The sequence below is a fragment of the Nymphaea colorata genome, chromosome 1 (assembly GCF_008831285.2).
Source record: "Nymphaea colorata isolate Beijing-Zhang1983 chromosome 1, ASM883128v2, whole genome shotgun sequence".
Lineage (NCBI taxonomy): Eukaryota > Viridiplantae > Streptophyta > Magnoliopsida > Nymphaeales > Nymphaeaceae > Nymphaea > Nymphaea colorata.
In genome coordinates, this window is record NC_045138.2 from 2,635,808 (window position 1) to 2,659,341 (window position 23,534).

Genomic DNA, 23,534 nt, shown 5'->3' on the forward strand with positions numbered 1-23,534 from the left:
ATAAATATAAAAATCAGATTTGGATTGTAAAATTAGATTTTGGATATGTTTTTTTATTCAAATTTGAATTCAAATATGTAAATATTAAAAAAATGGTTATGATTAAAGATATATCTAATGCTATTAAATTTTAAAAATTGGTAAAATTGGGTTCAAAAATTCAGATTCGGATTTGGATATAAATATAAAAATGAGATTTGAGACGGCTCCTTCGAGCGAGTGATGCCAGGAGTTGTTTTTTTTTTTTTTGAGTTTTACTCAATTTATATGAGTTTTTTTTTATAAAAATTTTCGGGGTTACCTATAGTCCATAACTTTAAAAAAGGGACGTTTATGTAATTTTATTATAAAGGACACATTTTCTAATCTTTTTCCAGTATAACTTTTTTTTATCGAGAAATTACGTTCTTACTTTTTCTAGATATTTTCTTTTCTTTCTCGTTAAAAAATCGTCCTCTAACGCAAAATTGGAAAAGTGGACAGTTTGTTAGGAGTTATAAAGAGGAATAGGCTCAAAAAGGTAAATTTCGCCAGTTGAATCAATGGCGCCCGAAACAAAACACCCGAGTGACCCGCCTCTTCCTTTTGCTCGTTTTTCTCATGGAAGGTATCGTATACCAATAGGAAGTGCGAAGACTCCGGTGACGGAACTTGCCTCGCCCGCAGCCGGAGATCTCCTTTTGAACAAGAACGAACAGGATGAGGAGGAGAGCTGCTGTCTTTTGAGTTGTTTAGACGATGCAGATATTTCCTTGAGGTTATGTTAGAGAAGGACATGAATCTTCCTAATGAATCCTTTCTGTTGCACACAATTATGAGCTGGTGAATCATAACCTTACAGATTTGATACATTTATTATATGCAGAAAGAATCAGGTAAGTGCGGCCCTGATGAAATTTTACTGTAAATGACAGCTTCCGTCTTTAACAGATGATGCCTCCGCTGAAGTTTTATGGATTCAGTTTTGTATCGGCGATTATTTTGTGTCTTCCTGTGAATCTTTGGGGGCGAAGATGAAGGTTTCTGTCGCGTGGACGGCTAGGGAATGGACCGAATGCGTTTGGATGGCCGCGATCTGCATTTTGCTGCATCTTCTTTTATGCTCGGGAACTTACGCTTCAATTTGCTCCGAAATTGGTGATTATTCTTGGTTTTTTGGAGTGTTCGGTGTAGGATTGCCCTGAGTTGTGAAATAGTCATTATTTCAACGTACAGATAGCACCTGTTTTACTCTTTGAATTCGATTTAGCTCGCCTCAAGATCGAAGCGCTCGCGACGAGTAGTGAGAAATTCTCAATTCCTGTTCAAAATCGCGAGCTCCAAGATCTGGACTCAGCTTCGAGTTTAGTGCTTCAGTGTCTTCTGTCTCTCACTCATCCCAAAACCGAAGCCTGCGGTTGTTGTTTAGGGCTCGTAATGTCTTTGTGAGCCTCTCGATTCCCCTTTTTCGTACGGTTTGTGATCAGGCAGTGGTCTTACCTTTTTCTTCTACAACCATTTCTTCTGACGGAAAAAGAAACTCCGTATTTTTCTGTAAGATTGAAATGTGCTCGTTTTTATCGTCCAGTTCTGAGCTCTCGATCATGCATTGACGTAGTGGTGAGCGTCTTCTTTTCCTTCCTTTCTTTCCTTCTTTCACCTCCCTGAATGGTAAAGAATTTGGCGGTAAAGGATGTAGATTTCATCGATTTACCACCGACTTCCAAAGAGTGTAGCTACGTGCTCGTGTGCGTACCCTGCAGATTAAAGACCGGATTTCCGCCGTTCCTCTTTTCTTCACGAGTAGAAAATTGTTTTGGGAAAAGCCGTTCGATGCTTTGTTGCATCCGAAAGTGGAAAAAGGAGATCAAGCCAAACGGGATCACTGAAAGGCCATGGAGAAGGCAGTCTGCTTTCATTCTTCTGCTTCCCTCCACGATTCACGACTCTCCTTCGTTTTCTCCTGCGCGCACGTCAGACGGGTTTCTTCCTCTTCCCTTTTCTGTTTCACGATGGTTGCCCACTGGGTTGCCGTTTGCTCGGTTCGCCGTCTGCAGTTGGCTTTGCCACTGTCCTGCTGTTCGGTTAGTGTCGCTGGGTTTGTTTGTTGCTTCTCCGTTTGCCTTGGATGTCCGGCGGTTTTTCTAGTGATTTTCTTTGAGAAGCGTCACTTTTTGGAAGTATAATATCTGCCGATCTTTTTATCTTCCACTGGAAGTGAAATTTTTGTTGGTAACGTTGATATATTACTTTGGTTTAACTTTCCACACACACACACACACGCACGCACAATTAAAAAATATGTATGAGAATTAGTCATGGACCATTTGATCAATATGACCAGACTGCTCATAATTGTTTATGCATAAGAATGATTTTAAAGAGCGATTTACATTTTGTTCAAAATTTTATTTTATATGTGGCAACGTGTAACTAATCCAATGAAACGTTGCGACATCCACCGGTGTTTCTCATATTTCTCCTAGTGATCTGGGTGTGTGTTGATCTCATGCATTATTTCGTCTTTGACAGTACTACACCTTCGCTTGAATGCGAAACTTTTTGTTTGTAAATTTCATGTCTGAATCAAATAATAATAACAATAACTAGTGCGGCGTCATTTCATTAATAAAGGCCGGGAGACAATCGCCCCGTATCCTTCATTGGAACTAGACTACCAGTGCGGCTTTCTTTCTTTCTGCTTCTTCTTTGTCAATGACTATACTTTTGTAGGATATTTAACTCTGTTGTTGTGCCATATTGGTTTTAGGGTTGTAAACTTTTGGTGTAATTCAGCATTTGTTTTTGATAAACACAAGATCATATGTAGAAAATCTTTTTTCCTATGGATCATTTAGTTTCAGTTTTCTAGTTGGACAACATGGAAGCTTGGAATCGTACACCATCTATTTTCAATGTGTATATTCCGAATTGGTGATTTAACTGAATTCCACTGACAGTGCTGCTTTTCAGGCTGCGCAAGGAGGAGCTCCAACTTGACACCAACGGCTGCTTCCCGTGGTGTAACCCTGGAGATTCAGGACCGCCATGTATGAATCTCACTTCTCCTTGGTCCTATCATTTGCAAAGGCGTTTAACTTTTGAAAAATAATAAATATTTAGTTTTGTTGCCTTAGCATAGCTCCTTGGACTAGTTGCTGGAGTGCGGCTAGTCATTGGTCTTGTCGCTTAGTAAAATCCTAAGCAACACTTTATGTTATATTTCCATAAAGAGAATAATGTATTGGCCAGAAAATACCATATATGCTGAATTCTTAATTCAAATTAAGATATTCAACTTAAGTGCAAGATTACATATACTGACGTAATTTGATAAAAGTTCGTTCACCCTATGATGTTATTGAAAAACAATATAAGTGAACATGCAACTCTTAAGTATCTCAACCAAGCTGCTTTCCTTTTCTAGCAGGTGGTGATTGGCAATGGGATCGTTCAAGTCACGGTGTCTAAGCCCGAGGGAATAGTAACGGGAATAAAGTATAATCGCCTTGACAATTTGCTAGAGATCGACCAAGAAGGGGCGACGGGAGGGTAAAAATCTCTTCTCTCTCTCTCTGCCTATGGACTTTTTTTTTTCTCAAGATCCTTGCCGTGACTGGGTTGTGGTGGTGGTAGCACATCCACATTTCGATCAGCATGGAGTTATGCTTTTGTACCAAAAATGAGCGTGGGATGTATACACTTGGGGTACAATAACTTTCCACACTCCCCAAAAGGTACCTCCTTTCTGACCCTGACAGTGAGACAGCCAGTCTTCCTCCAAGTTATAAGCTCCCGCACACTTTGACAAGGCGTGCCCCAGTGTAACTCGGGCCAGAAAATTAGGTGTTTGGCGGGCTCGTGTTGACTTATTTGCTTTGACTTATTTTTAATATTATTTTTATTGATATATATATATAATTATATGTATTTTATTATAATATATATATATATATAATATTCTAACTTGGGCAGGCTGGGGCCAGGCTCAGGTTTTGAATAGTTGACTGTGCCCAAGCCTCAGTCACGAGCTATGGTCAGGCCTAAGTCCAACTCCTTATTAAGTGGACTCAAGCCCAACCTCACTAACACACAATTATAGGTTTCAGTTGATAATAAGAACCCATAGAAGGCATATAGTGCTTTTGAAGACTTCTTGATTATTACTTTCCTTCTCTTCATAACTCAAAGACTTTTTTTTTTCCTGGACCAGTTTGTTTTGGGATGAGAATCATGATAATCTAAAGTTTTAAATATTATAAGCCAAAGTTAGAGCACTTTTGCAAAATTTCATCTTTAGATGTAACTTTGAATTATTCCAAAACTGGGGCACTCCTTTTTTTTTATCTCGTCATCTTGAGAAACAATATCGCAGCGAGCCAGCGAGTGCTTGTTTTTCACTTGTTGGCTTTGGATGGAGCTTTGAGGTGGATGTAACAAGCTTTGACAGTGAACGATCAAATTGAAAAAAGAAAAATACAAATGATATCACTAAGAAGCTTGATAAGTTATCTTTTTCCCCGCATAATGAATAAACCCCTTTTACGTTTGGAGACATCTCATGAATGTCAGTTGATGTATAAAGATCCATTATAACTTGAAAGGACTATAAATTGTTCATCTATGTAAAGAACCCTTTTTTTTCCTCCCAGAGGAGCTTATGGCTCGTGGATATTTTTACAGGTACTGGGATCTATACTGGAATGAACCAAATGGCCCAGGAATCTCTGATGTGTAAGCAGACAGATTATTAAAAAGTCTATGTTAATACGCCAGAGATTGGTTCTTAAGTCTCTGATTCTGTGGTTCGGTTCTCGTAGTTGGGTTTGGATCAGCTGCAATTGGACCATTGTGTTTTAGAAACCAAATTTTTGAAGATTTTTCCTTGAACAGTTTAACTACGTGGATATGTTTTACATGGATCAGGATCAAGAAATTGTCCTTTAGATCACTTTATCTGAATACAAAAACATTGTTTCGTAAAAACTTGCAGTTCGAAATCTGAAGTTTCTAATATTCTTTTATTAGAGTTTATGAAATTCTACCATCATCTCTGCGTAAAGTGACGCATTGGTTTTACATATGAAGATTACGCCATGGTATTCCCAACAAAAATTTGGAATAGAACTAAAGTGTTGATTCCGATCTGAACTAACACAGAAACACTTGAAACCTCGTTGGCTTGCAAGGGGGAGCCGTACTAGATCATATCAAGCCAAAAGTTTAGATTATCTCCAAAAGCAGATGAGTTCAGACTTTTGATACGGATCCGAGTTTATTTGTGCGAAAATTCGCCTTTGGGTGTCTTCAGGGCAGGGCCAAGGCAGGGGCCGCTTTGGCCCTGGCCCTACCTCAATTTTTTTTTTAAAAATTATATGTAAATTTTAGAAAATTTCATTTGTTTTATATAAAAATTTTGAAAAAATGATGTTTAAACCCTACTCAAAATTTAGAAACTTTAATTCAGCCCCCTTATAAAAAATTTGTAGTTTAGAAACAAATGTGCCAATTGATGAGTAGTAGCTGCTTGTTTTTAAATACTTGTAATATTTTAAGAACATATCTCTTTGATTTTTTTTCTCATGAAATGATTTTTCTTTTTATTATTTTTGACCGACTTTGACCGATTCAGCTGAATCGGCCGATTGCTTGGGCGCCTGAATTGACTGGAAAACTGGTTGGGGTTGATCCGATTGCTTTCTAATTAACAAACAGTACCCCAAGAAGATTTATGAAAGAACAATATTGCAGGATAAAGGGTACAGATTTTAGTGTGGTCTTACAGAATGAAAGCCAGATTGAGGTCTCCTTCAAAAGAACATGGAATTCTTCTCTGACAGGCAAGCTTGCTCCTCTCAATATAGATAAAAGGTTTCTCTCTCTCTCTCTCTCTCTCACATGAAACATAACTAAGACCATCGACTTGGAAAACTTTGTTAGTGGTTGAAATGTGAGATAATGATATCTAAGAGGAAACCAACATTTGGTCTGTATCCTAGACTTGCAAGATACTAATATGCAATTACCACTTTGGTAAAAGAGAGATTTATAAAATAATACATGCAAACATGCAGAAATCATGAAAATAAAGGCAGCCTTTTGAGGAAAAAGGGCTTCCTCAAATGGACATAGGGTAGTAGGTCAAATTAATTAGTGAGGTTTGACGTATTTACTACTAATAATTTTACTGATTAATTCCTTAATTTCGCTAGATTATGTTGTGGATGTGTATCAACAGTTTTGGGCTTTATGTAGGTTTATCTTGCTTAGTGGTCAGTCAGGATTTTACAGCTATGCGATCTTTGAACACTTGGGAGGGTGGCCTGACTTCGATGTTGCAGAGATAAGGATCGCTTTTAAGCTAAGGAAAAACATGTATAGTTGATCTCTCATCACTCTTTGCTGGTAGTTACTTTCTTGTTTCCTCTATTGGAATGAGTTTAGTGAAGGATTAGTTTGAGTGGTGCTCTCATCATAAACTTGGTTCAGTCCTTTTGCAATTTTTCTTCCAACTGAAAGTTCTTGAATTGTCAATGGACGTTTAGATTCCACTACATGGCCATAGCAGACGATCGCCAGAGGATAATGCCCATGCCGGATGATCGTTTGCCTGGACGTGGTCAACCGTTGGCTTACCCTGAAGCAGTGCTGCTAGTGAATCCGATCAATCCTGACCTTAAAGGGGAGGTGAGAAAGCTTTAGAACTGCAGGAAACTGCATACTTTTCTCTTCAACAAGCTTCTCAACTCTAAGCCATTTTATCTTCCTAGCACAGGCATGTTAAGACATTGTCAACACTTAAACCATCGAAGTTGTTTCAGAGTCTCTGACTAATTAAATTGGTTTCCTCCGTATGCCATTTTCCACTATATATTGCTGTCGGCTCTCTCTCTCCAAATTCTTAGGGGCTAAGAGTTCAGAAAACCAGGTGGATGATAAATACCAGTATTCCTGTGATAATGAGGACAACAGAGTTCACGGATGGATCTCCAGCGACCCGCCCATCGGATTCTGGTGCATCACGCCCAGCGATGAGTTCCGAACCGGAGGCCCCGTCAAGCAGGACCTCACTTCTCACGTCGGTCCTACCACTCTTGCTGTGAGTGCTCTTTCTTTGCTCTCTTCGCGTCACTTGACGAGACTGTAGCATAGTGACGCATGTTCCCAGTTTTTATGCCGCCTTGGTTTCAGTATTTCATCACGATCTGTTTGCATCCTGTTAATTATAGTTTGTGGACTTCTGCATATAAACATCTTTATGGTTGATCGTGGAGCTAGGGATTTACCAAAGGAACCATAAGCAGTTTAGTCGGTTGATAAGAATATGTATTTGATTGACATTACATCTTTCTTGTTTGTTTGTGGTATTTGCGAAGTGCTTTGTGAATGAGAGTAAAATACGGATTCGAAGTTTCGTTAGTAATGTCCTGTTGGCAAAATGAAAAAAGTAGGCAGGAAGAGAGCTACAGTTTGGAGCAGAGTTAACAAAAGCAGAAATGAAATTTTAAAAGGCGGAAGTGAGAGCCAAGTAAAAGCGCGAAGACTGAACCTGAAGCTAAAAGAGAAGGAATTTAAGACGCCATATTTTGACTAACAAAAATATATTAGTTAGAAATTTAACCACGGAACAAGACCATAATGATCAGTCAAAGAAAAAAAAAAGATAAAAAAAAAAACCACATTTGCGACTTTCGCGCGCACACACACACACATATATATATTGAAGAAAGTGAGTTCCCGCTGACATGAACCACACTGGCTTTTTATAAAGCTCACTTTGTGAAGAACCATGTTAGAACATCAACCATCTCAAAATACCAATTAACATAATTGGTCTCAATTCAGCAAGGAAAGTGGACAACGGTCATAAACCAACGTATCACTTATTTATGGAAGTGCCTCACGCTCTCCTCCCTTCCTTAATACTCTCTTGATGTATAAGGTTATGACTGATTGTATTGACAAGATTATTATCAAAAAATCAAAAACGTTGGTTTTCTTGCTTGTGGATGTAGGCTGCAAAGCCGAACCACATAGAACTGGTGCAGCCTCTTTTCTCTCTATCATCTTCTTCTTGATTAAATCTCAGTCTGTCATGGTATCAGAGCGGTAAAAAGATCATGTGAGGCAAAATCTTCGAGCTTCAAACTGTGAATCATCATGGAACAAGAAAGGGAAACCAGGAATGACAACGGTGAAGCCACCATCATTCAAACCAGCGATGAATCGATGCACAAGAGTGTCGTTCATGAACAAGGTAACGCAATCTCAAAATTACTCATATGTTGCTCGATGGTTTCAACTATTTGCCTTGGTCTAAGGCTGTTACCCGATTTCTTAGTTGAAAATCCAAGTTAGATTGTATTGATGGTAGTATCAAGAAACCTCACATTAATGATCCAAAATACAATGAATGGAGGTCCACCAACGATACTGTAGCATCTTGGCTCATAAACTCTTGGCTCATAAACTCTATGGAGCCCAAGATCGCAGCTAGTTTCACCTTCTTAGAAACTGCCGAAGAAGTTTGCCAAGGTGCCAAAGATCTTTACGGTGAGTATACAACCCGTATGTATCAACTAGCGCAAAAGAAGGGCAGCTTGAAAAAGGGCACATCATCCATTAGTGAGTACCTTGGTACTTTTAAAGCAATATGGGATGAAATAGATATTTATGCACCATTGACTACAGATCTTACTAAGGCCAAACGACAACGAGAACAAGATCGTATCTTTGAAATTTTAACCGGACTGCCTAATGATTATGAGCAACTACGTAGTCAAATACTTATGGCTCACGAACTGCCTTCTCTAGCTTCCGTTTTCTCCTTGCTTATGCGTGAAGAGTCCAAGCATAAGGCTATGGGTGCGCTGGCTGATGGTGGTGAAGTGATACAAAATGAAGACAAAATGACCTTTACAACAAGTAATAGTGCCCATGTCGCCAATAGTGAGAGGTCTTTTAAACACAAACGTGAGGACTTTATGTACTCATTGCAAGAGGAATGGTCATTCTCGAGATTCTTGTTGGTTCCTTCACAAAAACCAGACAAAGGGCAGAATTCAGCTTATAGAAGCATAGGTCACAGTCATGACAAAAGGGACAACAACTCCAACCAAGCGACTCAGGCCATCTCCTCATCAGAAAACCAAATCACGTTGGACAAGCTTGCTGAAATGATAAAAGATCTTCAAGTTCAAAGGACAGCCGACATCTCAATTACATTAGGCAACAAAGGTACAAGCAAAACAGGTACGACTCTTACTATGGCTAATAACATTGAGGGTAAAGACTTGCGATGGGTAGTTGACTCCGGGGCCACAGATCACATGGCCAATAAATCTTCTTTCTTAAGTTCATATGTTCATTCTAGAGATATTGGTCATGTTGCCGCTGCCAATGGTGTTCCTATAACTGTGAAAGGGTTAGGCAACATAGATTTTTTTTGACAAAAGTTACACTAGCAAGGTGCTTGTTATGCCTACCAATCTTCTATCGGTTGTTAAAATCACTAAGGAGTTAAATTGCAATGTGGTATTTTCTGCTACTAATGTTATTTTTCAGGATCGGATGACTCAGAAGACGATTGGTGAAGGGCAATTCATCAATGGACTCTATCAAATAAGAACCATGAATAATGCACTGAACATAAATGATGTCAACAATGGAGATGTCTGGCATCAAAGAATGGGACATCCATCTTCTAGAATTTTAGATTATTTATTTCCTAATCTATGCTTGAATTGTAGAGAGTGTGAAATATGCAAGTTTGCTAGAATGATTAGGCCTAAATTTTCTTTATTTGATTCCATTAGCCTAAAACCATTTGATTTGATACACTCTGATGTTTGGGGCCCTGCGCTTATTGATTCTATGGATGGATTTCGCTACTATGTGCTGTTCATTGATGATTTTTCTAAGTCTACATGGGTCTATTTATGAAGAATAAGTTCAAAGTGCTCTCTCACTTGAAAACCTTTTATAAAATGATTGAAGCCCAATATGTATTGAAAATTAAAGGTTTTAGATCTGACAATGGCACTGAGTATAAAAATCATGATTTCAAATCCTTTCTTGGTGAACATGGTATTAGACACGAGACATCTTGTGTAGATACACTTCAACAAAATGGCATATCCGAAAGGAAAAACAGACATTTACTCGAAGTTGTTAGAAGTTTCCTATTTCAAATGAATGTACCAAAAAATTGTTGAAAATATGCCATTTCGACTGCATGCTATGTTATTAATAGGACTCCAAGCGAATCTTTGAACTACCTCAGTCCTATCAAGCGTCTCACAGGAACTCAACCTAAGCTTGATCATCTTAGGTTGTTTGGATGTGTTCCTTACATGTGGCAACACCCATCAAAAAGAGACAAGTTGAGTCCACCGTCTATTAAATACATTTTTGTGGGTTATGATTCGCAAAGCAAAGGGTACGTATGCTACAAGCCTGCCTTTAGAAAAAAAATCATTTCTTGAGATGTGCATTTCAATGAATCTCTCTCTTACTTTAACGTCAATCATGATAGCCAAAATGAGGGGGAGTCTATTAGTTCTACTTTGCATGACTATGATGACTTGTTTATAACTGTGGCTGATGTACAGGGAACTAATAATAAGACTCATGTCGAGAATGAGAGCCCCACAAATGATCATGAACTTGCAACAACTACTGAAGATGTAGAGAACAATCCGTCACTTCTCAGAAGATCAGAAAGGATTAGGCGAGCTCATTCACGTCTAGTTGATTATGAAACCTATCCAATTAGCAAGTATGTGTCATACAATCAAATTTCCGACTATCATGCCAAGTTTATTAAAAATCTTGATAGCATTCAGGAGCCCAACTCATTTCAAGAGGCTCAAGATGATCCTAATTGGAGAAAAACTATGAACGAAGAGCTAGAAGCCCTAAGGCGAAACAAAACTTGGAAAGTTGTCATTCCTTCAAAGAGCACAAACATAGTGAGGTGCAAATGACATTATAAAGTAAAATACAAAGTGATGACACCTTGAAAAGATACAAGGCTCGTCTAGTGGCTAAAGAGTTCACGCAGACTAAAGGGTTGGATTATGAAGAAACATTCGTGCCTGTCGCAAAGATGAACACATTGAGAATATTGTTCTCTATTGCTAGCAACTTGAATTGGAGCTTTCATGAACGAGATGTCAAAAACGCCTTTTTACAAGGGAAACTCAATGAAGAAATTTATATGTTTTTACCTCCCAGTCATCCAGATGAAAGGAAAGGAAGAGTCTTCAAATTAAATAAAGTTATATATGGCTTGAAACAATCTCCTAGAGCTTGGTACATAAAGTAAGTCAGACATTGGAAAAAACATGATATCACAAATGTCACACAGACAATAGTTTGTTTGTCAAAAAGCATGGAGAGAACATCACCGTGGTATTAATTTACATGGACGACATAGTGGTTGCTGGAAACGACGCTAAGGGTATTCAAATTCTGAAAGACTATTTGAAGAAAACCTTCGACATAATGGATTTGGGAAAACTCAAATACTTTCTTCGCATTGAAGTTGTTCAATCTCATAAATGTATCTTACTATGTCAAAGAAAGTATGCATTAGATATCTTAAAGGAGACTGGAAAATTAGATGTTCGACCGGCAGACACTCCTATTGAGTCAAACCTCAAAATTGGACCATGTGAATATGAATCAAAAGTTGAAAAAGAAAGGTTCCAACGGCTAGTGGGTAAGCTGATATATCTATCTGCCACTCAACCTGACATTTCTTATGCGGTGAATGTTATCAACATGTACATGCAGAGTCCAAGAGAGTCTCACATGAAAGCAGTTGATCACATCCTCAGATACGTGAAGGGTACTCCAGGGTAGGGACTCTGGTACAAAAGAAACAAAAACATTGACATTTTTTGTTTCACTGATGTTGATTGGACAAGTGACACTAGTGACAGAAGATCTACTACTGGATATTGTGTGTTTGTTGGAAGAAATTTAGTAGCATGGAAAAGCAAGAAACAAAGAGTAGTGACTAAATCTAGTGCAACAGCAGAGTACCGTGCAATGGCATCGGGTGCTAGTGAACTCACATGGACTAAGAACCTAGTTGAAGAATTAGGTTTTAGTATTACCAAGCCTATGGACATGTTTTGTGACAACAAGACTGCAATACATATATCTACAAACCCTGTATTTCATGAGAAAACGGAACATATTGAGATCGATTGTCATTACATTAGAGATAAAGTCATATCTCGAGAAATTAGAACTCCTTAGAGATAATTGGTCTCAATTCAGCAAAGAAAGTAGACAATGGTCATAAACCAACTTATCACTTATTTATGAAAGTGCTCACGCTCTCCTCCCTTCCTGATTGTATTGACAAGATTATTATCAACAAATAAAAAACGTTGGTTTCTCTTGCTCGTGGATGTAACTCCAAAGCCAAATCACGTAAAACTGGTGCAGCCTCTTTTCTCTCTATCATCCTCTTCTTGAAATCTCAGTCTATCAAAGCGGAAAGAATAGTTCAAGCAAGCGAGCTCCCCCTGACCAACAGTAGGGGAGCCAGCGTGGGGCAAGCATGGGCGCCTGCCCATGCCAGCTCAAGGAAGCTCCACAGTGAAATGGAATCTTAGTTTGCCTCACGCCCATGTTGACGCAGTGTTGCCCACGCCAAAAATGGATCCGGTCCCAATCTGTGCATCTTGCACGCTCTTTCGTTTCGCTGCCGCAGCAGTTCTCCGCAGCTCCAACATCAGGCTATCAGCAAGTTTGCTTGGATCTTCTCCCCTGTGCAGCCGCACGACAGAGCTCTGGCAGCAGCAGGTCTGCTGACTCTGCTCCTCCCTTCTGCCTTCCCCCCTCCACCGCAGGTTGGCTCTTTTGCTTCTCAGTTCTACCCTCCACATCTTTCAGCCCTGCAGTGATTTTGGGCATTTAATGTCTATTTGTTTGATTTATTTTCTATTTTGTCTACATCTCGTTAGCCCTAAATCTCCTAATTCCCCTCAACTGAAATGTGCTCTCTATCTCTCTGAGGCGGATGATGCCAGAAGCAGAGTTTCTCTACTTGACTTGTTCTCTCTTGTTTGTGTGCTATTTAAATTCCATATTATTGGCGTTTTTTGTTTGTTGTTGCTTTCATTTTTGTTTTCTAAAATGAGATTGAAGTTGAACGCTACATGGTTTTTGTTGTTTTAGTTTTTGTTTTTACTTCTGTTCGTGTGGAGACCAAGGGATGAGCTTTAGCCTTACATGGTTTTTGTTGTTTTAGTTTTTGTTTTTACTTCTGTTCGTGTGGAGACCAAGGGATGAGCTTTAGCCTTTAGTCAAGCTGAGACCTTACACTTGATAAAGCAAGTGCAGCAGTTCGTCAGCAATATTAAAGCTGTAGAAGAAAATGCTTAATGAAGATTTCTTTTACTAATGAAGGATTACAAAGTTGGTTTGAAATAGCCTTCAAGATGATCAGGCAAAGAGACAAACGTTGGATGTATACCAGTGTGGGCAGAACGGGGAAGCTCAAATTTGTCCCTCTCATAATAGGCTTATCCTGAACATGAATCAAGCTTTAATTTTTTACAGCTCAAGCTTGGCATTACCGAGCATTATTGAAGAAGAAAGAAAAAATGATTTGATGAAGAAAATTTGATCCAATGTAACAGAAAGGTTGTCTATAATAGGCTTAGTCTTGATTCCTTGCAACAGAAAATTTGTATATGATTTGATGAAGAAGAAAGAGATGTGAAAGTTACTTTCATATACTAGAGTGCTGAAATTAGATCCAATGTACTAGTTACCATGAAATTTAGTAGTTAAAAAAATGAAATTTTAAGTTTAAAGTAATAGAAAAGTTAGTTTTTTTTTGGAGGAAAGCTCTCAAGTCGTTGAAAATGCTTATCAACTTTTATGTATTTTAAAATAACATATATTTTAGTTGGAGAATTTTTTCACTGAATTAGTGCCCCATAACAAAAAATTTCTGGCTCCGCCAGTGCTGCTGATCCTTGAAGCAATTTTGCTTCTCAGCAGGAAGTTCGCTTTCCCAATATTGGGAAACTCACTTCCTCTTCTACCGGAAGCGAGCTTCCTTTGTCGAGGAGGCGCTTCTTGCCGAGCTTCTGAAGCGCGTCGAATTTTGATTCCGAAGTGCGCTTCCAGTGACACTCACGAGTGAGCTTGATTGCACTTTATTCACGATAGGGGTTAGACAGACTAGCAACATAAGTCCTTATTTTTTGTGGAACAGTGGATGGGCGTTAGTGCTCGGAGTCTTGGATCACAGGCACGAGTAAATGAAAAGATTGCGGGAAGCAATAATTGAACTATAATATTAGCGTAGATGATGGTCTAGGGAAAGCGGTGTGAAGCGAGAAGCAAACCTAATTGGAGAAGCGAATAATAGAAAACGGAAGCAGGTATCCTGGTAAATAATGCTTGGAGCCATTGAAAGGTTTTCTGTCAAATCAGGATTACCTGTCTATTTTGAACTTTTTTCGTTCCTTTCCTAGAAATTCTGCAATAGGATGTCAAATCTCAGCATTAGTGGGAAAGGATTTAGCTGTGACTTGTAAGTGCACTCCGTGTAATTTGCATGCTTGATTTATGGTCTCCTCTGATTTTTCTCCCAAATCTAAGAGAATCCTTTCTCCGACAGATGTTCCTTAGTACTCACTATGCTGGGGATGATCTCGTCCCCAAGTTTCGAGATGGTGAACCTTGGAAGAAAGTTTTCGGGCCCGTGTTTATCTATCTTAATTCCGGGATGGTTGGATCAGATTCACTTCTTTGGCAGGACGCGAAGTCTCAGGTTTTATCTGACGTTCATCTTCATATGATTATAGATGCAATTTGCTGGTTACACTTAGCAAATTTCAATTCAAAACAACTGTGAGAATTATGAAACAAAGCACCTGTTTGATGTTTACAAAGTTTACAATATTCATTTTTCTTCTGTTTCATCTGTTCCAGATGATGCTTGAAGTACAAAGTTGGCCTTATGACTTTCCAGCCTCGGCGGACTTCCCAACTTCTGATGAGCGAGGGTCTCTTAGTGGGAGACTAATGGTTAAAGACAGGCATGTTCTGTACATTTATTATCCCAGCGACACAAAATGCTTCTTCATGATACTACCTGGTTGGGTGGTTCCGGGCCAGCTATGATCAACCTTGTCATGTTATTAAGAGCTATTGGAATCTTTGATTCTTCGATGTTTTTGTTATTGTTTTACCTTAGGTCGGCATCGTGTTCATTTCCTCACTGTGCCTTCTGATTATCATATTCAGGTATGTTTCTCTGGAAGCATTGTCTGCAGACACTGCTTATGTGGGTTTAGCTCCACCTGGAGAAGTTGGGTCCTGGCAAAGGGAATGCAAGGTGATCCAGGCATCTGTGCTAGTGCATTTTTGTGCAGTCTGAAAACAATTACGTGGAGATTTTCTTGCATTCTCCTAAATGGCAATGCTTTATCTCTATGCCGTCACAACAGTTTGCCGCAGCAGCAGTTGGTTCATGGATGTGTTTATTCATTTTTTTTTTACTTTGTCCTTTACAGGGATATCAATTTTGGACTAAAGCTGATTCTGATGGTTTCTTCACCATCAGTCATGTTCGACGTGGAAGCTATAATCTTTATGCATGGGTTCCTGGATTCATTGGAGATTATAAATATGATTTAATTGTTAACATTTCTTCAGGTTGACTTTTTGCTCCTAGTTCACAATGCTTCACATGCTCCATTTAAATGGGAACAACAAAATATAAAATTTTAGGAGGTTATTCTGTACTCAAATTTTGACACCTTGAAAATATCTTTGCTCTGAAATGGTTTTGTCAGCAGTTTTCCAATGTATGATGATAAAAATGATGATGGCCTCAGAATTTTGCTAATACTTGTAGCACTCAAAGAAAAAAGAATGGCACTAAACTTGCACTTGATCTCCATGCTATTACTAAATTTTCAAGTTTTCAGGCTGCTGAATCTTGTATTTATGCACTTCTTTTTTAATGTAAATGAACTGAATTACTGCATGACCTGCTGCGTTTAATGCTTTTAGCTCACGATTAACGACACATTCAAGGTTATAGTCGATAATTCCTATAATTGGTTCTATTATGGATCCAATTATTGTTGCAAAAAACATGCAGGGGGTCGTATTGATTTGGGTAATCTGGTATACGAGCCTCCAAGAAATGGTCCTACCCTGTGGGAGATAGGGATTCCTGACCGCTCTGCTGCAGAGTTCTATGTTCCTGATCCCAACCCAAATTATGTCAACAAACTCTATGTTAACCATCCTGACAGGTAAGTCCATATTCTTCACTGTAATTCATTCTTTGATTCCATATCCAAGTCTTGTCCAGTATATAACTTCAACACGTGGAACCTTGATTGATATAACATGGTTATGCAACGGATGCCTCCATCGATCAAATGCCACCAGAATTCTTGCTCAAGCATCAGCGATGTTACAAAGATAGCTTGTTTATCTAGTCAAGTCGAAGTGTATCTGAAATATTGCTTTATAATCTTTCTTCTGCTTTTTGTTTGCTTTATATGGTCCATCTAATTGACAAGTAGTCACCAATGAATCGGTATGTCAATGGGCAGAGGTTTACTTCCATTCAACGCCTTTCTGTTCATGCCCACAGTCACGAGGATAGGGTTATTCTTGCCATGCATGTAGAATGGGGGAGAGAGAGAGAGAGAGAGAGAGAGAGAGAGAGAGAGAGAGCTTGTTTCCTGCTTCGGATGCAGTGAGATGGAAATTTTAGTGATTAAATTTACTTTCAACAAGGAACTGTTTGGGAAGGATTTATCAGAATTCCAATTAGTTGGAAGTTTTATGCTAGAATTAACATTATAGCTTGATAACTCACTTACACTAGCAGGTTCAGGCAATATGGATTGTGGGAGAGGTATGCAGACTTATTCCCTGCTGAGGATCTTGTCTACAAAATCGGTGCCAGTGACGATACTCGAGACTGGTTTTTTGCGCAAGTTACCAGGTGGGGATAATTTAGTTGGTCTTCCATACTCCAGATATGTGTGTACGTCATTCCATGTTCTAACTAAAAAATTTTGGAGATTCCTTTCGGTTTTTAAGGATAAATTGGTCTCTTAGCTCTACGTTCTTTTCTAGACAATAACCTTTTCTTTAATCCTTCATCTTTAGAATGTTGCACCTTTCAGTTTTAGAGAAGCATGCTTACCATTTCCCATCTGCTTAGATGGGTCCTAACGTGATACAGTTGCTAACTTTACCACTGATACAATTACAAATACAATTCTTGTGCTTTTATCGGCAAGGTTTCTTTTGGTATCCTTCGGATTTTTTTTTCTTAAAGGAAAAAAACGATGAACTCAAAAAAGCAATAATATATAAAATAGATAAAATTTGGAGTTCTATACTAACTTCCTTATAAATTTGTTGATAAAGATTCGAAATAGCTTCTAAAATAAACAAAATTGGTACTGTAAACTAAAATAAGAAAGGTATTTTATAAACGGGGAAAATATCATTATATTGTCACGAAATATACATTTTGGCGACATTTGAAAAAAAATACTCATGCTGTTTTGACAATAAAAACACGATATTTCCAAGATATTGCCCATACTTGTTGTATATATATATATAATATATGTTTGCAAAGAGCGTGTGTGTGTGGATACTTTTTCTATGCGTCTGAGGCTCTGAGCATGTGCGGGAGAGTGTCTGGGAAATTAAATTGGTTCCCTGCAGTTAGCAGAAAGGTTTTTTCAGGACAATCTGGTCGCTTTGTGGCACTAAAAGAATGTCCTCTTATGTGCAAGGAACACTATGAGATCCATAAATTTGCCAAATCCATGAACCCCTTATGGTGTCCACGTGACATAGGCTGCAGTAAGAAGGCAGGGTGAGCAGGGATGGCTCTTAATTTCAGGGATTACTTTAGAGTGGCTTTGCAAAAGAGAAGACCAAGTTGTAAGATATTTACCTAGACATGATTTTATATCTGGGACCATTTTGCCAAAAGAGCACTGCGCTTATCATTACAATGCAAGGAAGTCCTCTGTTCTACAATGTAAAGAACTAGTGAATTTTTTTATATGTAATTGCCATTTCAACATCATGCAGGCGCAAAAATAGCACATACCAGCCAACAACATGGCAGATAAAATTCAAACTTGATGCGGCAAGGCAAAATGGGACTTACAAGCTCCGGATTGCTCTTGCATCTGCCACAGATTCTGACCTGCAGGCATACTTCCTGGCTCATGCACTTCAATTTCGTCAGTATCTTAAATGGATTGCTCTACTGACCTAGTTTTGCATTGGCAAAGGTTCGCTTCAATGATCCAAACGCAAACCCGCCTCATTTTTCAACTGGTAGGATTGGTACGGACAATACAATCGCCAGGCATGGGATTCATGGGCTATATTGGCTGTTCAACATTGACATTATCAATGCTTGGCTTCTGGAAGGTGAGAATACCATCTTCCTCACCCAGGCTATAAGTTCATGGCCTTTCCAAGGAATCCTTTATGATTATATTCGTCTGGAAGGGCCATCAGAAATTTCCTTCTAATTTAGAACTTCAAACTGTGACTGGAAATTTGGAACTTCTATTATTCTTATAGTAATTATAATGGACTATGTCTTAGTGGGATCTTCCTTTCCTTTTCTACTTGTATGCGAGAGAGGAGAGTCACATTCCTAAGAGTACCATTCTTAGAAAGATTTTCAGAGGTATTCCTCATCCTTTTTTGCTTAGTTGCACCGTCTTCATTTTTTATTTTTTTTGGCTATGTTGTGTGGTGTGAGCTGCCCAGGAGCAAGTTGGTGTCATTCATAAATTTAAAGAACAGAGGAAATGAGCTAAGGAGAGATATAAGGGGTTCTATAACAAACTTCATTTCTGAATGAGCTTCTGGGTATTGATCTGAAAATATGCACATATGTCATAGATTTCGTGACAAACTGATAACCACATAGATTTCATGCCTTCTAAGACCTGCTTACTAGCCCTTACCACCATTCAAGTGAAGTTTCTTATGGATGGGAATCATGCAATGTCATTGACTTATTCCCCTCAGCATTACCGAAATTGAAATGATCTTTGATCCTCCTGCAACATGCACCTAACTCTAATATAATCTTTTTCATTTTTCGTTTTTGGGTCATCAATATACGCTGATCACCCACTGTCTAATACTTCTGATCTATATATGAGCCCTAGTGTCATCATTTATATGGAAGGGAACTAGGGAAGGACACGGGGGTTAGGAGTGTGGCTATGAATAGAGAAGAATCTGCTGTTTACTGCTCTCTTTCATCTTCCGTCAATGCTCCTTCAGTGATCCGTGATTTTGTGGTTCGTCCATTTTGATATGTGATAAAGACATGTAAGGATGCAATTCACCAGCTTGCATTGAAGATGCAAGCATTTTAAGTGCGGCTGGATTCTATTTCAGGAAATGCTAGAACAAAGCTTAAATATCACAGAATGCTATAATTGCTGGTTATACACATGATGGCTGTGCTGAAGCCACTTTACGTTTGTTCAGGGAAATGATATGTGCAAATGTATAACCAATTTACATTACATTGGCAAGTATTCTCTCATTTTTTGTACTCATGCTCCAAATCTCCAATGTGACGATGAGCTGCACTGTACCTGATAAAGAACAGATAGAAGGGCTAGTTGTTTTTTGTGGAAGTCTCTTGTGTACATGAATAGCAAATCCGGAAGGATAAGCAATCACAGAGTTGTGGAATGTGCTGTAATGTAAGAAATCTAACAGATGTACCTTCACGGGTAGCAATCTTTACAACGAATGATGCTAGAGAAAATAAAAATATACAGATCGGCACAGTAAGTTGATAGGTAAAATTTTGATATACTGAACACAGATAAACAACAGTGACACAGATTAAAGTAATTGATAACTGTTAAATTACACACTTTCGGTCTTCAATGGTAATAGCTTCTAAAAGTAATCCTATATTAGGGAAGAAAAAAAGGTACAGATTGGTATAGTAAATTGATAGGTAAAAGTAGCCTCATGTATGATATTACTAAGCGAAGATAAGCAAATAGCTGTCAAATTACATATTTACAGTGTTCTAGGATGAGAAGGGAGCAACTGTTGTGCTGGCTTCCAATTGGTTTGCTATAAGCGGTCGGCAAGTTGAGGAAATTGCTGAAGAAGCAGAGTTACTCCTCTGATGGCACCCTGTTAAGACAACGCATATGTCAACAAATATATTCACAAGAACTTTGCAAGTGCTGCAACACAGCCATACTGGTGATGCCTATAGGCTAATCAGGAACATACATAGATATAATCAGGAACATTGCGTGCTCATAGCGGAAAAAATGAATAATTCAGTGGCATACCAGGGCCAGCTCTCCAGGTTTCAGAGCAGGTTCCACACTATCTCTTCCATAACTGTGAAAATAACAACAGGTTAGAAACTCAGAAAGAATGGTTATCCAGAGAACCAAATGAAGACGAACACCATGAGCTGATATTTTCTCTTTTCCAGTCTCTACTTGGGGATTCATGTTAGTTTGCCGGTGGCTGTTGGTATGACTGAAACTACCACAGTGTGTAAGCATGAACCAAACCCACTCAAGTTTACAGTCCCATCTCCAATAGTTGTTTTATCAATATATACAACTCTATGTAATCCTGCGTGTCTATATGCATGCACTCCTTTTGTAATTGCTTTGAAATGCATTGCGCCTTCTTCGAAGAAATTTATTTGTTTGATCCATGACCAAAAATTTCTGCGAAGCAAAATCCCATGACATTTTCAAGGAACTAGCTTTTGGCATATGTGAAACTGCATGATGAATAATATAACGTAAAAATTTTGAAAAAAAACTCATTTCGTGTTGCACTGGAATGGATTAAAAACAGATCAAGTGAGAAAGTTCTACATGGGAAAAGATCAAGGTGTCAAACTATTTTTGGCAAACGTCAAAGACATAAAAGATACCTTTATTTTCTTTTTCCTTGTAATGAGGTGCTTATTACTTTTTTCAGTTGAAGGGCACATGATTCTTTGCCACAAAATCAGTGACGGGGAGAATTTCCTATCGAGTCAAGGAGGAGTTCTGCATTTCCAAGCTCGATAGTTACATCAACAAAAGATGGGTGGAGGCAATAGCAGACTGTACTCACATGATCTTCCTCTTGCCATTGCTCACTTCGCATCGATAAAAGCTGCAGCCCTTGCTAAAAGGGAAGGATCTCCCCTTCCATTCTGTTAAACGTATGTAAATGTCATTGACAGTAAAGAAAATCACAGAAGGAAAAGTTGGTGCTGGAGGTGAACAACGACAGGCAGAACAGAAGATGGCATACCAAGGTGCCATGTGACCCCGACAGCTGAAGAATCGTCGCCACTTATGTCGTCTATCACAAACTGCAAGTCTGCACTGATAGAATCTGTAAACTTCTTGAAGAATTCAAGTATCGCCTGCATATCCATATGAAGAACCGCATGAATCTGTTTTTCTTATCAGATTCACAATCCCATGTTTGGTTTTCTCATTAACTTACTACTTAATTAGAGAATCCCAATCTTATCCTTCATTTACCCAAGATCAGATTTCTGTGCAAGTGTTGTAAAAGTCGGTTCTGAAATTTAATCGGATTCAGTGAATCGGTTGGTTCAGCTAAATTGGTTGGGAATTGACAAAAAAAAATTACAAAATTCAGTTTCAAAAATGTCTTTTTTTTAATAATAAACTACCACAATATTTGAAAAACACTTAATGGTTCTCTTAAATTGCTATGAAATTCGTTTCAAATTGGCTGATTCTGACGACATTGGTATAACTAAGGCAATTTTGTAGAAAATAACTTGAACCGGCATAGGTTCTCTGTGCCAAAGCGGCAAAGCCCCTGTTTTGGAGCGACCCAGGAGACCTAGCGTTATCATCTATGTTCTGGATCTGGATCAACCTTATACCATCAAATCAGATATGGATCCGGGTCATCTGGGACAGATTTGAATATTTTGAAAGCCGTATCAAAAGCATTGGCTCTATAATAATTTGCTTGTAGCACGATCAAAGCTGAACCCAGCCCATATTCCCGAGCATAGATTCAAATTACAAATAACAACCCGACCTGATCCAAATTAAAGATCCATAAACGTCCGCAGCAAAAGCTATAATACTACGTCAGAAGTCCGATCCATCCACGAAAACGTTTCGCGTCAAGAAACAGAGATAAGAGAAACCGATCCGTTACGCTGCAACGGGAAGAGGAGGGGAGGGCGCAGACGAAGCAGTATTATAGTCCACAAAGGCACAAACCTTGCGGCCAACGAAGGGACGAGGGAAGATGAGGTCCTCGTAGACGCAGTTGTCGGCAATGAGCTCCTCCACGGATTCCAGGTTGCGGCCATTGATTCCGTCGTAGAATCGCCTCACCAGCTCCGCCGGGGAATCGGCGGCCGCGGAGGGAGATGGAGGTGAGGTCGGCGGCGCAGACGAAGTTAACGTCGCCTGGTTACCCTCTGCCCTCGCCACCAGCGGGCAGAAGGGGGCCTCGAGGGAAACGCGGCGGGCGGGAGAGGAGGAGGATGGGAAGGGAACCAGGGAATCTTGGTGCCGTTGGATGGGGAAGGTGTTTGATCCAAATTTGGGGACATTGCTGTGGAAGGTTCGTGCCTCCCGTAGAGGAAGGAAGGTAGACGCAGGGAAAAGATAGCTCATCCCCCTCTCCCTCTCTCTCAGAGGTCTCTCGCTCTGTAACAGAGGTCTCTCTTTCTCTGTCTTCTAACAGAGTGGGGCAAAGTGTGGCTCAAGTACGCCACACAATTTATATATATATATAAGTATATAATTCTTACATTCCTCCAGCCATCAGTTGTATAGGAGCTGGACATAACACGTAGACGTAGTCATGGCCCTCATGGGGACGAAGCGGGGTTCAAGATCGACGGATGGTGGAGATTTTAAGAATTAATTTATTTATTTATTATATATATATAATTGAAAGAAAGCGTACCATATAAAAGTTTCGTTAAAACTAATTACTTAATCTATTCTTATAGATATAAGGTTAAGAGTGATTTGGTTATATTTAATTGTTTTTTTACTTAAATAATGTTTTTTAATGATAAAAAAGAATGGCTCTTAAACATAAGATTTTTCTTTACAAAAATAACGTGAACTAAATCATGATTTATATTAAATTAGTGTTTCTAAACACATTAGAAATTCATATTTATATAAATTTAAAATTTCATTGGACTACATGTGTGAAACATGTGAATGGTTATTAGGAAAATTTTTATGAAATGAAATTATAATCAATAGCAAAAAAGACACACTTTTTTAAAAAAACACACGGAATATCTAGGTGTAGAGATTGGTGAAAAAAAAGTCAAGTTACAACCACACATAACCACAAAAGCTTTAGAATTTGAAATACATGATATCAAAAGTCTTCAACGGTTTTTAGAATTAGTTAATTATACTAAACTATTTATTAAAGACTTCGAGAAAATGCACCGGTTCGCTTTTACAACAACATGGGAGGCAGAGGAGATGGGG

The 23,534-nt window shown here is 38.8% G+C and overlaps 2 protein-coding genes across 6 annotated transcripts; one reads left to right on the forward strand and one right to left on the reverse strand.

Moving 5' to 3' along the window:
• Positions 1-608: 608 nt before the first annotated feature.
• Positions 609-21,141, forward strand: LOC116245889 (uncharacterized). Of its 5 annotated transcripts, XM_031617490.2 has the most exons (18): positions 609-822; positions 915-1,137; positions 2,953-3,029; positions 3,410-3,531; positions 4,663-4,713; positions 5,731-5,850; positions 6,235-6,354; positions 6,525-6,666; positions 6,908-7,078; positions 14,630-14,782; positions 14,944-15,050; positions 15,259-15,349; positions 15,528-15,669; positions 16,121-16,277; positions 16,865-16,981; positions 18,094-18,217; positions 18,300-18,441; positions 21,010-21,141. In XM_031617490.2, the coding sequence occupies exons 2-18, from the start codon at positions 1,014-1,016 to the stop codon at positions 21,099-21,101; spliced, it is 2,052 nt and encodes a 683-aa protein (XP_031473350.1). In that variant the 5' UTR covers positions 609-822; positions 915-1,013; the 3' UTR covers positions 21,102-21,141. The 5 variants fall into 5 exon arrangements, with proteins under 5 accessions (XP_031473350.1, XP_031473348.1, XP_031473349.1 ...); XM_031617488.2 differs by lacking the exon at positions 21,010-21,141 and having other exon boundaries at positions 18,300-18,545; XM_031617489.2 differs by lacking the exon at positions 21,010-21,141 and having other exon boundaries at positions 609-757; positions 866-1,137; positions 18,300-18,545.
• LOC116245891 (uncharacterized) lies at positions 19,872-22,770 on the reverse strand. The gene is made up of 5 exons (XM_031617494.2): positions 22,290-22,770; positions 21,331-21,445; positions 21,148-21,229; positions 20,358-20,409; positions 19,872-20,193 (listed from the first exon to the last, which is right to left on the reverse strand). The coding sequence occupies exons 1-5, from the start codon at positions 22,689-22,691 to the stop codon at positions 20,131-20,133; spliced, it is 714 nt and encodes a 237-aa protein (XP_031473354.1). The 5' UTR covers positions 22,692-22,770; the 3' UTR covers positions 19,872-20,130.
• Positions 22,771-23,534: the final 764 nt, after the last annotated feature.